Source organism: Sarcophilus harrisii, chromosome 2, assembly GCF_902635505.1.
Source record: "Sarcophilus harrisii chromosome 2, mSarHar1.11, whole genome shotgun sequence".
Taxonomy (NCBI): Eukaryota; Metazoa; Chordata; class Mammalia; order Dasyuromorphia; family Dasyuridae; genus Sarcophilus; species Sarcophilus harrisii.
Window position 1 is genome coordinate 492,327,910 of NC_045427.1, and position 14,239 is coordinate 492,342,148.

Genomic DNA, 14,239 nt, shown 5'->3' on the forward strand with positions numbered 1-14,239 from the left:
TTTTTTTTTAAACCAACTTGTGGGCTTCTTTAAAGCCAATTGTATTATGTTGCACATAAGAAATGTTTTCTCAGGAATTGAATCAGGACCACTAACATTGTAAAATTCAGAGAGAGTTGCTCTCTCACTATTTTCCACTTATTTGGCTCTAATTTTTCTTCCTTAGAGAGCCAAGGAGATGTACCCTCTAATATATTTAGTCCAGTGATCTGCTTCCAAGTTACCAACAAACCTTGATTCTTTATTAACCTAAATATGCATGCTAAACATTCCCCTCGGGGTGGGGGAGGCTCTTTTCTTAGTATTTGTCCCATTTCAACTGAAAAATGAAAGTGACTAGTGTAGCCCTTACCAAAGTTTCCCACTTGTCTATTTTTGTACTCATCCTATTTCTGGGTCACAGGGACTTCTCCACTGAGCTTATGATTGTGTCAGTCGAACTGATGAGTATAGGTCCTTACATCCAGAGCCTCACATCTAGGGCCCCACATTTAGTGCCCCACTTTTGGATGCCAAAATTTAATGTCTGGACTAGCTCTCTGGAAGATTTCTGGATAAACCTTGGTCTTTGGTGTGGGAGTGATGAAGGCAGGAGAGCCACCATGAAGATTTCTGTTTCTGTCCCATCTTCTGTGTCTTCTCTGTGTCTGAGTCCCCATCTATGTCTCCTCTGTGTCTGTGTCTGAGTCTGAGATCGAGCTCGTGCTTGACCTCTTGTCTCCAATCCTCTCAGCCCTTAAATACCTCACTCTGATTATATCCTTACATCACACTAAGTATATGTGAACTAGAGAATCATTATCTCATCAATCACACTGAGTAAAGACACTGCTGTAAGTATCCTTGCTTCAAGTATAACTTTCCCAGAGTTCCCCCATTATATGCTGCTCTCTACACATTTTGGGATGCAAAATGTATAATTTTGATTATATCAAATTAAAAGAGTTTGTCCAAACAAAACCAATGTAGTAATCATTAGAAGGGAAGCAGGAACTATGAACCAATTTTAAAGCAAGTTGTTTTGATTAAGGCTTCATTTCTTAAATATATAAAGAATCAAGCCAAATTTAAGAGAACATGAATCATTTCCTAATTGATAAATGGTTAAAGGATTTAAAACAGGCAGTTTTCTGAAAAAGAAATCAAAGCTCTCTATAATAATACAAACAATGCTCTAAATCACTATTAGAGAAATGCAAATTGAAACAACATTGAGGTACACCTTATACCTATCAGATTGACTAAAATGATTGAAAAGGAAAATGACAAGTGTTGTAAGGGATGTGGAAAAATATGATTGCTATGTATAAAATATGCATTGCTGGTAGAGTTGTAAATTGAGTCAACCATTATGTAGAACAATTTGGAATTATGTCCAAAATGCTATATATAATCATCTATTCCCTTACACACTACTAGGTAAGTATCCCAAAGAATTTTTTAAAAAAGGAATAGAACTTATATATACAAAAATATGTATTTGTGGTGGCAAAGAATTGGAAATTAAGGGTTGGCCAACAATTAAGGAATGGATGAACAAATTGTATTATATGATTATTATAGAGTACTTTTGCAACAAAGAGGATGCTTTCAGAAAATCTTGGAAGACTTATATGAACTGATGCAAAGTAAAATGAACAGAACCAGGAGAACATTGTACACAAGGACAGCAGTTTTATACAATAAACAACTGTGAGTGACTTAGCTATTCTCAGCAATATAATGAGCCATGACAATTCCAAAAGATCTATGATGAACAATGCTTTCCATCTACAGAGAGTACTGATGTACTCTAAGTGCAGATTGAAGCATACATTTTTACTTTCCTCATTTTTCATTGTTTATTTATCTATCTGGTTTTGGTTTGCATTTTCTTTTGCAAAAGAGTACTATGGAAATGTTTTGCAAGATTATACATGCATAATGTATATCAAATTGCTTACCTTTTCAAGGACTGGGGAAGGGAGAGAGAAAGGAAAGAAGAGATTTTGGAACTCAAAATAAAAAAATGAATATTAATAATTTTTAATTGAGAAAAAATGTCAAAAAATGAAGGAACTTCCCCTTTTCCCCTTCCCTGCCCTTCCTCCTGAACCTTAGGAATGCAAGATAAATGATGAATTAAAAAAAAAAAAACACTAAGAATTTAACAAAATCAGAGTACAAGGAAATCTGTATATATTTAAATAAATCTTCCTTTTCTGATACAAATGCTTTCCTGTCAAAATTATTTTGAAATGTATATACATATAAGGTCAATATAAGGAATTAATTAGTACATAGCTTAGTTTTGTTTTTAATGATTGTTAATAAAGCAAGTCTAGACATGAGACACTGAAAGACTTGTTTCTAATAGAAATGCAAAGATCTCCTTAACAAAAAACTGAAAAATACCATTATTTATTTATACAATTTATAAATTTATATTATATGTAATATATTAAATTTATGCATAATGAATGTTTATATTTTTATTTATTAATAAGTATCCCTGTTTGTTTATTAATGAGAAAAAAAATAACCTACAAATTTCCAAGTAAATTGTTTATCTATGCAGTGACAAGGCTTGAAGAGCTTTCTCCTTAGAATAATTATCTTAGGAGAAGGAAAAAAAGAAAATGAGAATTTAATATATAAATGAGGAAAAAAAGACTTGGAAATACTTATTCATTTGCCCAAATGTCTCAAACGTTATCTTAATGGCAGGGAACAATATGGAAATAAATATTTTTGCAACATGCACTTCTTCCTACTACTTTTAAGAAAAGAGGTGATTAAAATAGAGATATTTCCTTTATCTACAGCTATCCACAGAGTCATGGGATATATAGTTTTAGATTTTGAGAGTGAAGATTTTAAGAGAAGGTAGGAAAATCTATAGCCTAAAGCTAGAAAAATGTCAGATAAGTTCAGGGAAACAGAAAGAAATTTAAAATAATTATTTTTATTATTTTTCTGACTCTAACTTTGTGACACTGACTATAACTTTTATTAATTTATTTCTATAGAGTTGAAAACTTAAAACTATACAAAAAACCAATTTACACAGTACTTGATTTAATGCTTCATATTTTGGAGGTATCATGCATCTATGAGATGTATCAGAGGGCAAATATAAAAAGCTAAATAAATTTATCAACTGAAACTTCTTGATGAGGTCACAAACCTATTGAAGTATATATACATATATATATATATTACATATATATATATATATATATTTGAGGGCTGCACTGTCAGAATCTACATATCATGTTTAACTTGGGTGGGAGATAGAGAAGAGAGGAAGAGGACAGAGAGACAATGAAAAACAGAGACAGTATGAAGAGGAAAGGGAAGAGGAGAAGTAGAATAAGGAGAAAGGAAGAAGAAAGGAAGGAGGTGGAGGAGAAAGGGGCAGACATAAAAAAAAAGGAACAAGAAAATGAAAAGAAGGAAGAAGAGGAAGGGAGAAGACAATTTTAAACTGATTTGATTTCACTGACCCTTGAAATTTTAATTATCCCTGCAGTTAGGTGGCACAGTCATTAGAGTACTGGAATTAAGATTTAGGAAGACCTGAATTTAAATCCAGCCTCAGACACTTAAATAGTTGTATGACCACAGAAAAATTATTTATAAAATGAGAATAGCAACAGCTACCTTACAGGTTTATTGTGAGGATCAAAAGAGAGAATATATGTAAAACATTTTGTAAGTCTTGAAGCACTATACAAATGTTAACTATCTGTTATTATTCCTCTCAGAGTCTTTCAGCAACAAGTACTTAACTCATAAATATTTTTTCTAATTAATAATTTTATATATTCTGCATTGGAATTTTAAAAATAATATTATTTCATTTCTCTGTATGCCTTTCAAAAACTAACATTTGATTTGTGGTTTAGTTTGCATTTAGTTGGGATGATAGATAGCCTAATAATAAAAATAAGTAAGACTTTTGACTTTCTATTTGCCTAAACCAATGACAGATAAATTCCATCTTTTTCAAGAAGCCTTTTCCTATCCCTCTTAATATCTTCCTTCTGTCAATTATTTCCTTGTTTACACACACACACACACACACACACACACACACACCCCCCTCTCTGATTGTCTGTTTCTGTTTGTCTCTCTCCATTTCTGGCTCTCTCAGTTATTTATGTTGTTCTATATGTTGTTTTCACCATTGGCAATTAGATTTTGAACCTTTGGAGGGTAGGGACTACCTTTATTTTCTTCATATTTCTAGTGCTTAGCACAGTGTCTGGCAATAGTAGGTGCTTAATAAATGCTTATTGAATGTCTATTATCTCAATTCTACAGATCACTCCCAGAAGCTTGGAGAGATTATATATCATGCATTGTCTCACAGATGACAATCCATGTCAAAGGTGGGATTTAAACTCAAGTTTCTTCTGAATACAAATCCAGTCTTCTTTCCCCTGCAACACATTAATTTATTCCACCATGACTATCTGGATTATAGGGAAGACATTTTGCATAAAGCACATCAGGGAGGTGTAATGCCTTATTGTTTCAGTGCCTGAGGAATTCCTATGTTGCCAATTTGATACCAATGTTAATATTTTTCATATCAATTCTTTGAAAAGAAATGATGATACTTCATATATAAATATACTTGGAGACTGGTGTGGCAAGTGCTATTAGATGAGGTGATGCTATGAAGGCAAATGGCAATGCCATGCAAATCATGGTATCCAAGATTCTTGGACCTTTTCAATGCAACTTATTGATTGCAAGTTGCTCTCCTGTGATTGAGCAGTTGAATAAATGATTGCTGTAGATTGTGAGTTAGAATAATGATTTGAAAGGGAAAATGTTAATAACCACTCTAGGGATTCAAAGCTAGCCAGTTCAATTACAGTGGTGCAGCTATCATTTCAAAAGCTGTGTATTATGCAGATAAAAATCCCCAAGCTTTTAAACTTTAGATTTACTTGTAGGAAGATTGATGTTATAGGAATTATGCATATTATATCTTCAGCTTCTAGAACAATTGGAAAAAAGTAAGAATTTGCTTCGTCAGAGGGACTGTTGCGCTAGATGGTGAGTAAATGATGTTAGGACAGCAATTATTTTAATCAGAGAAGATAAATATTTCTTTCCCTGAAAACTAAATACTCAATTAAGGAATAATGATTTTTAAAAAAATATATATAATTTAGGCTTAGGAGAGCTGCTAAGCTGATTGGTTTGGTAACATTGAGCAACTTTCCTACATTGTTTTTTCTTCTTCTAAAATCAGATAATGATTATTGTCATTCACTTCTGGGGTGTTGTGAGGGGAAAGAAAGTAATCAATTTGCAAAGGCTGTTTGGCTCTTCTGACAGACACATGAGAAGTGCTATTCTTCCAGAATTTGAAATTTATTTTCATCTTTGCCTTTTGCATTTGCATATATAAAATAATAGACTCATGAATAGGATTATTTCTTGTTCTCCAAAGGAAGAAATTCAAGCCAAGAAAATTGTCTTTTGTCATCTGAAGATTTAAAAGTCTTTTTATACCTTAGGTAGGAAGGAATAAACTCTCAGGTTCCTCCTGATGCTAAATTTCTGTGGAATTTGAAAATATTTGTGAGAGGATTTAGAAGAACTTAATATCTAATTATAGACCTGGTAGATCACAAAAAAAGAATTTCATTGCCCAGATAGCATTTGCAGTTCATGATGCCTGCTGATATTTGCTGTAGAAGGTGCTTCTAGCTCTGATGTCAAATCTCAGCTCTCCCACTTACTCTGTGTGACGAGACAAATTATTTAGTCTTTCCAAAAGAAGAGGGATTCTTTTTATAAGGAAGGAGAATCTGAGAGTTTTAGGGAATCCCCAGATGAAGAGATCTCCTCCATCAATATCTGTTTCCCCTTTCTCTGCCATTTAAGATTCTTGGAGTCATCTGCAATGCAAAAAGCTTAACTGGTTTGTCCAGTTAAGTCATTATGTATCAGAGGTAGGGTTTGAAACAACTCTTCCTGGTTTCAAAACCAATTCTTTAGCCACTATGCAATATTGTCTTTCAATTATTCAGAACAAAAATAATTTCAAATTACAATTTGGTGAGCTCCTACTCCTCTCAAAGTTTACTTGTTTTTCTTTAGAAAAATATATCTCCTTACTAATTGAGGTTATATAATTCAGCTCCAACACTGTATACAGTAGTACTCTTTTAAGGGAGCATCATAAGGAGCAGAATAAAGTACCTCTAAGTGACTTGGAAAAAGAAGATACTTGTAATAGCTAATACATATAATGCCTACTATGTGGCAGGCACTGTGCTAAGTTCTTTACAAATCTTATTTCATTGGTTCCTCACAACAAGCCTGGGAGGTAGATACTATTATTATACCTATTTTTATAGAAGATGAAACTGAGACAGAGGAAGGGACTTACTCAGCATATTAGAGTTTGAAACTAGATCTGAACTCATCTTTCTGAATTCAGGACTAGCAATCTATCTACTACCCTACCTAGTTGCCCTAGAAAATGACTATAATAATAATGATAATGATAACAACAACAACAACTAATATTTATATAGTGCTTACTAAGTTCCAGACACTGTAGTAAGTGTTCAACAATTATTATTACATATGATCCTTAAAATAACTCTGGGAGATAAGTACTATTAAAACCCCCATTTTAATTGATGAGGAAACTGAAGCAACCAGACTTTAATTTACTCAGTCACATTGCTGATAATTTTCTTAGATCATATTTGTACTCTTTGTGGCTCTAGCTCCAGTAGTTTATTCATCTCATCTCTAAACTGCCCTAGAAGATAACATGCTTAGAAAAGAGTGAAAAGTAGTTTCAGAGTTTGAATGTTTGAACAGCAATCTAGGCCCAGAAATCTAATAGACCTGATAAACTTTTCAATTCAAGTTTCCTCTCTTTTGTTTCCTTTTTCATTGCTAGGAATAATTTGAATAATATAAATAGAAAGTCATTATAGCATCTGACTACTATCCCTAAATTTATCGACCACATATAAATCCCTTGACTTCTGTGTTTTATAAACAAGTCAGTGTGTATACATATGTGCACATCAGCATAGTTGGGGGGGCTAGGCATAGGTTCAAGTGCTGCCTTTGCTACTTGCTTAGCTGGGTGAACTTGGGCAATTTAAATGAATTTTTTTCTCTGAATCCTTCTAGTGAGTTGTAAGCTATTCCTTTAGGAAGTCCATCCTTGTTGTATTTAAATTTTTTGCACACACAAAGACCAGCTCTGAGATATTCTATATAACTGAGAGTTGTGGCAGGGTCTGGCTGTTTCCCTGCTCTGTCTACCCTGGGTCCCTCCTTCAAACTGGGCTCTACCATCCAAGACATATGAAGGAGTAGGGGAGGAGTCTTTCCTCTGTGCTGAGGGAAAGATATGTGGTTTAATATTTAGATAGTACTTCAGAGTTTACAAAACACTTTACATGTGCTACTGAATTTTTGGATGTGAAGTAGCCATTGTTTTGAGATGAGGAGAGAGTCCCCCATTTATTTTGCACCTTGATAGGATTTTTTTTTGTCCCCATTATTGAATTTAATGTACCATACAGAATTCTTGCTTTGGAGCCAGAAGACCTGAGTTTAAATCCTGTGTCAGACACTTAACAGCAATGGGATGCTGGAGAAATTACATGTTCTGGACCTCAGAATCCTCATATGTAAATTGGGAAAAATGATTCTTGCATTAATTATCTAACAGGGTTGCTGTGAGACATATATTTTGTAGGCCATAAAATATTTTCTAAATATTTCTTATTATTACTACTATTTTTTAAACCCAATTTAAGTGGATTCTATCCTTAACTCTTTACTGTATAAACATCTTGATTCATCTGGATAAACACATGACACAGAGAGAATATCCCCCCAAATTGAAGGGTTTGTGGAAGGTTGCTGAAGTTCATGGTTTTAACTCACAATTTTGCACATTTCTAATTACATTGCAGCATTGGGGCTCAGCTTTGATGTAGCTTTAGGCTCCTCTTGTCCAAGAAAGCTTCCTCTAATTCTGGCCAGGATACTGATCAAGAGAGGAGCTCCTCCCAGAGCTGTGATGAAAACCAAAGTAAGAAACTTTCTAAGTCATAAAACTAGAGCAATGTAGGCCAGGAACAGGGAAAGGGAGCAGAATGTAATCTCCTTGGCATAGTACATTCAGTGAGTTTTCAGTAAGCACAATTGTCTGAATGCCCTCTGGGACTAGGTAGGGTTTCTTAGCTGGACAGTATTGAGGAGGAGGATGAGGATACTTACATTGGTTTAATTATAACATCTCCCTCCTGAGGGCAAAGCTGCAGGTCTCTGAGATCCTAGCTGCTCCTTGGTTCTAAGACTATATTTGTAAGACCCAATTCTCAGTCATCCCTGGTATTCTGATAGGTACCCTAAATCATTAATTCTATTTCATGTCCCTTCCAAAACTACTGTCCAAATTTCATTGTATTCCACAAAGTTGCTTCCCCAAAATAATTTTGCAGGAGTTGATCCAATATATTTTGAGCATAATGCTATTCTGCTTTTTAAATCGTGTTATTAGAAGTGGAAGAGACTTTATTTATTTATTTTTTTATTATAGCTTTTTATTTAGATATTTTATGCATGGATAATTTTATAGCATTGACAATTGCCAAACTTTTTGTTCCAATTTTTCCTCTTTCCCCCCAGCCCTTCCCCCAGATGGCAGGTTGACCAATACATGTTAAATATGTTAAAGTATAAGTTAAATACAATATATGTATACATGTCCAAACAGTTATTTTGTTGTACAAAAAGAATCGAACTCTGAAATAGTGTATAATTACCCTGTGAAGGAAATAAAAAATTCAGGTGGACAAAAATAGAGGGATTGAGAATTCTATGTAATGGTTCTTCGTCATCTCCCAGAGTTCATTCGCTGGGTGTAGCTGGTTCAATTCATTCCTGCTCCATTGGACCTGATTTAGTTCATCTCATTGCTGAAGATGGCCAGGACCATCAGAATTGATCATCATATACTATTGTTGTTGAAGTATATAATTATCTCCTGGTCCTTCTCATTTCACTCAGCATCAGTTCATACAAGTCTCTCCAGGCCTTTCTGAAATCATCCTGTTGATCATTTCTTACCGAACAATAATATTAGTGGAAGAGACTTTAGAGTTTATCTTTTCCAACTTCCTATCTTTATCCCTTTAATAACAAAATATCGCAGTATCAGCTCACATTAATACAGCATTCATACAAAGTACTTTCCTCACAATTCCCAAACATTAGATAGTGGAAATAATATTATTTCTACTTAGTAGCCAAAGAAGCTGAGGCCTTGTGAGATTAAATTACTTGATCACATTTATGTTACTAGTAAATATTAGATTTAGGAATTCTGACTCTGAATCTAGGATATACAAGTGATCATCCAACTCATGCTTAAACTCCTTCAATGAAAAAGAATTCAGAGAGGTTTAATTGTTAAGGAAATCTTCCTTATAGTAAACTAATGTCTTTAACCTTTATTTTATATAGCCTTTTAAATTAACTCTTAACTTTTTAAAATTATAATTTACTTCTAAACTTTGTGCATTTAAATATCTATTTTGTTGATGATTACTTGAGAATAAAAAGAAATTTTACAAGAAACTGTAAACTAGATTATTTACAATCTACAAATCCATGTCATTAACTTAATTAGTAACAAAAACATTCTGTGCTGATTGCCTACTTTTATACCTTTTTCCAGCTTTCTTCTCCAAAAGTCTATTGAATTTGCCCTTCTGTCAAGAATGACTCTATCTCAAGTCTTCAAAGAAACGTGATAAGAAAGAACAGAACCAATGTAACTCACTGTGACTCAAGGTATGCAGGTACAAGATTTGATGGAATATTAAGGAGGGATTAGATATACGCCAAAACAGACTCTACCTGGCTTGCATCGGCAATTGCTATAAATTATTTCTTGATTTATTGCTTTGTTGATTAAATAGATTTAAAAAAAGTCCTAATAAGGCATATTAAATTTAAAAGTGTTTTTTCCTTGGAAGCCTAGTCATTTAATACTCCAAAACTGAATTATAAATTTTACTTGAACTTGGCAAGGGTGGAGAAGAAGATTCAGAGAATGAAGGCATCATTAGATTGGAGACCTAGTGCTTGGAGGCTAATAATAATAGTTAAAAACTGACAAATAATAATAACTGACAATGGTAATAATAGTAATAATTGACATTTTTATAGACTTTAAGGTCTTCAAAGTACTTTATATCCATTATCTCATTTGTGTCTCATAGTACTCCTGTAAAATTTTTTGGTACTTTCTATTTAAAGTCACTTATAGTAGAAATGAATTGAAAGAGTAGTTGCCAAAGAAAAAGATCTTCCATCCTTTTTGACTTTCCCTAGAGTTGTGTGGATGAAGACATATTTAAAAAAAGAAATGTTTTACAATTCCCTGGTCTCTGGACACTGATTATTCTTAATAATCTCTTTCTTGCTTATTATAATAAATGTTGACCCATTCATATATAGGTGGGCCTATCCTCAAATTGGCAGATTGAACCTGCTCATATATAGAGGAAAGCTTGCATCAAGAACATTAAAGTAAAAAAATGTTTTGATGAATTAGGAAATAGTAAGAAAACAATAATAATGAATCAGTGTAGTGTTTTTTAGGAGAAGTAATGGCAAATCACCTATCTTTGCCAAGAAAACCCTAAGGACAGTATTGGGCTTGCTATGGTCCATGGAGTCACAAAGAGTTGGATACGATTGAACAGCCGAATGACAGCAAAGTATACTTTTAAGGTTTCAGGAGCCTTCCTCACAAACACTCTCTTAAGTATTCTGATATTACAGAAAAGGAAAATGAAGCTCACCATGGTCAAGTAAATTGCCCGTGGTGAAATTGTCCATTAAGTGGTGGAGCCATGACTTAAACCCAGGTTTCCTAAATGTAAATCAAGTAGATAAGAGTCCTGAAGCAAATTAATAGGAGCAACCTAGTGTCTTTTAAATTCACTGACTATTTTTTATTCATTTTGTTAGAAAGAAAAAAAACCCTTTAACTTATTTAGCACATTATCAAATTTACTAAATTACTTTATAACAAGTGTTTTCTCATGAATTCCATTACTTTGTAAATGAGAACTTTTTCCCCTTAACTTGGGTTGGTCCATAAGTGTGTTACACTTGTGAATAGGTCCTTGACCTGGAGCTATAAGGGATTTCAGGAGATATCTAGTCCAACTCTCTTATTTTATAGTGAGGAAAATAAGGCCCAGAGTGGTTGTGATTTTGAACTCATGCCCATTCTTTTGAACTGGTACCTATTTTTTCCTGGGGTAACTGGATAGCACAGATGATTAAGCACCAGGCCTGGAATCAGGAAGACTCATCTTCTTAAGTTAAAATCCAGCCTCAGATGCTTCCTAGCTGCATGACTCTGGGCAAATTACTTAATCCTATTTGCCTCAATTTCCTCATCATAAAGTGAACTGGAGAAGGAAATATCAAATCACTCCAGTATCTTTGCCATGAAAACCCCAAAAGGTGTTGGACACGTCTTATTGGACACAACTGAAAAACTGATTAAACAACAACTATTCTTTCTCTCTCCAAGATGTTCCCTAGATAGGAGAAAATAATGAAAAAGTGCTGTGGTGGAGTGAATGCTAGACCTGGTGTTACCGGCCTGGTTTCAAATCCTTGCTCTGCCATTGATTAGTGATATGTCCTCAATCAAATCATCTCATCTGTTCCAGCCTCATTTTATTCATCTATAAAACAGTACTAGTAACTCTTTCACTATCACTTTCCCAAAATTTTGAAGAGGAAAACACTGATAAATCTTAAAAAAGGTTTTAAAATGTAAGCTTGTGAAGCTGGGGCTATAATTATCTCTATTTTACAGATGAGGAAACAGATTCTGATAGTTGTGCCTAAGTCAGGGTCAGTCTGTTAGTAAATAGAAAATGAAACTGTTAAATATGTAATGGAAAAGTATTGAATCTGGGACTTGGGAACCCTGGATCTAAGTTTTGATTATGTTATGCTTTCCATTGGGCAAGTAACCACCTCTTTGAAGCTATTATCCCATCCATAATATGCCTCAAAGAGTTTTTTTTCCTAAGGATCATATGAGATAGGTGCTTTAGGTACTAGGTAAATGTAAGGAGCTGTGTGAGAGGTAGAGCTGTAATTCCATTGCAAATCTCTCTAATATCACTATCTCGTATTTTGACACTTTGAAAATGATACTAATGTCATATTATTCCAAAAAGTTGTCATATTCCTAAGAACTCAAAATAACTTTTAAATAATTGTGGTAATGTTAAATTTGGAATTACAAAGGTTAAAAACAAAATTCCTTGCTAAGAGAAATACATTTTATATTACCCAGTCACTGTAGCATAGTGATCAGAGAACTGATCTTGAAGACAATAAAATCTAGTTTCATACTTCTGACATATACTGGTTGTGACATCCTTGGGCAAATCATTTGAGTTCTTGATGTCTCAGGCAACTCTCTAAGACTATAATTTGCAGAATTTTTAATGATATATCCATGGGAAAGAATCTTTTCATTGACATACCTAAATACTAATGAAATCCTAGGTCCAGTTTATTAATGACAATTAATGACAATGGCCCATATTTATATGGCTAACTTAGCCATATAAATATGGGCCATTGTCATTAATTAACTTTCCTTTTCTTCCAAGGACTCTTGAAAGACTCAATGAATGGAAGGTTTCAACCAAACCAGAGTGACTGAATTTGTCTTCTTGGGACTTACAGATAATTGGATGTTAGAGATGTTATTTTTGGTGTCATTCTCAATCACCTATGTGCTGACCCTGTTTGGGAACCTCCTCATAGTGGTCACCATCATATTTACCCCACGTCTCCACACCCCCATGTATTTTTTTCTCAGTAACTTATCCTTCATTGACATCTGCCACTCATCTGTCACAGTCCCCAAGATGCTGGAGGGCTTCCTGTTGGAGAGAAAGACCATCTCTTTCGATGCTTGCATTGCACAACTCTTCTTTCTACACCTCTTTGCTTGTGCAGAGATCTTTCTGCTGACTATCATGGCTTATGATCGTTATGTGGCTATCTGTACCCCTTTACACTACTCCACAGTGATGAACATGAAGGTATGTGTGCAGCTCGTTTTTGCCCTTTGGCTGGGAGGCACTATTCACTCTCTTGTGCAAACCTTTCTGACTACCCGCCTGCCCTACTGTGGCCCCAACATCATTGACAGCTACTTCTGTGATGTTCCATCTGTCATAAAGCTGGCGTGTACAGATACCTACCTCACAGGGGCACTTATTGTGTCCAACAGTGGAACCATCTCCCTTGTTTGCTTTCTGGCTCTAGTGACTTCCTATACAGTCATCCTGGTCTCTCTGCGGAAGCAGTCGGCTGAAGGACGACAGAAGGCACTCTCCACCTGCACAGCCCACTTTATTGTGGTGGCTCTCTTCTTTGGACCCTGCATCTTTATCTACACACGGCCAGATACTAGTTTCTCTATTGACAAGGTGGTGGCTGTGTTCTACACGGTTGTCACTCCTTTGCTGAATCCCCTCATCTATACTTTGAGAAATAAGGAGGTGAAAGGTTCTATGAAACAACTCAGACAGCGCCAAGTTTTTTTCACAAAAGCATTTACATGAAAGGACTGGAGAGGTAGTGAGAAGTGAGATAATAATGAGATAATAAAATCCAAGGAAAAGGAAGTTTGGAATTAGGGGCAGAGGGAGGCTCTGTATGTAAGAAGGAAATTTTTTGTTAATTACTAAGAGGGTGATAGCAGCAGAGAAACTTTGAAAAACTGAAAGTATAGTGTGATAAAAAAGCATTAGATTTTTTTTTGTATTTATCATAATCAATTTAGTTTTTTTAATTCCTCAAATAAATATTCTGTAACAATTTTGCAGTCTCTAATGCATTTATATAATCACTTATTATCCCTTTGCCCTCTATAACTCTTTTTAAAAAAATTATAACTTTTTATTGACAGAACCCATGCCTGGGTAATTTTTTTACAACATTATCCCTTGCACTCATTTCTGTTCCAACTTCCCCCCTCCCTCCCTTCACCCCCTCCCCTAGATGGCAAGTAGTCCTATACATGTTAAATATGTCACATTATATCCTAGATACAATATATGAGTGCAGAACCGAACAGTTCTCTTGTTGTACAGGAAGAATTGGATTCAGAAGGTAAAAATAACCTGGAAAGAAAAACAAA

At 34.5% G+C, this 14,239-nt stretch overlaps 1 protein-coding gene across 1 annotated transcript; it reads left to right on the plus strand.

Annotated features, from left to right (window-relative positions):
- The first annotated feature begins 12,719 nt into the window (after positions 1-12,719).
- Positions 12,720-13,661, plus strand: LOC100921469 (olfactory receptor 1509). The gene has a single exon (XM_012544552.1). It carries the CDS (start codon positions 12,720-12,722, stop codon positions 13,659-13,661), a length of 942 nt encoding a protein of 313 aa, XP_012400006.1.
- The last annotated feature ends 578 nt before the right edge of the window (positions 13,662-14,239 follow it).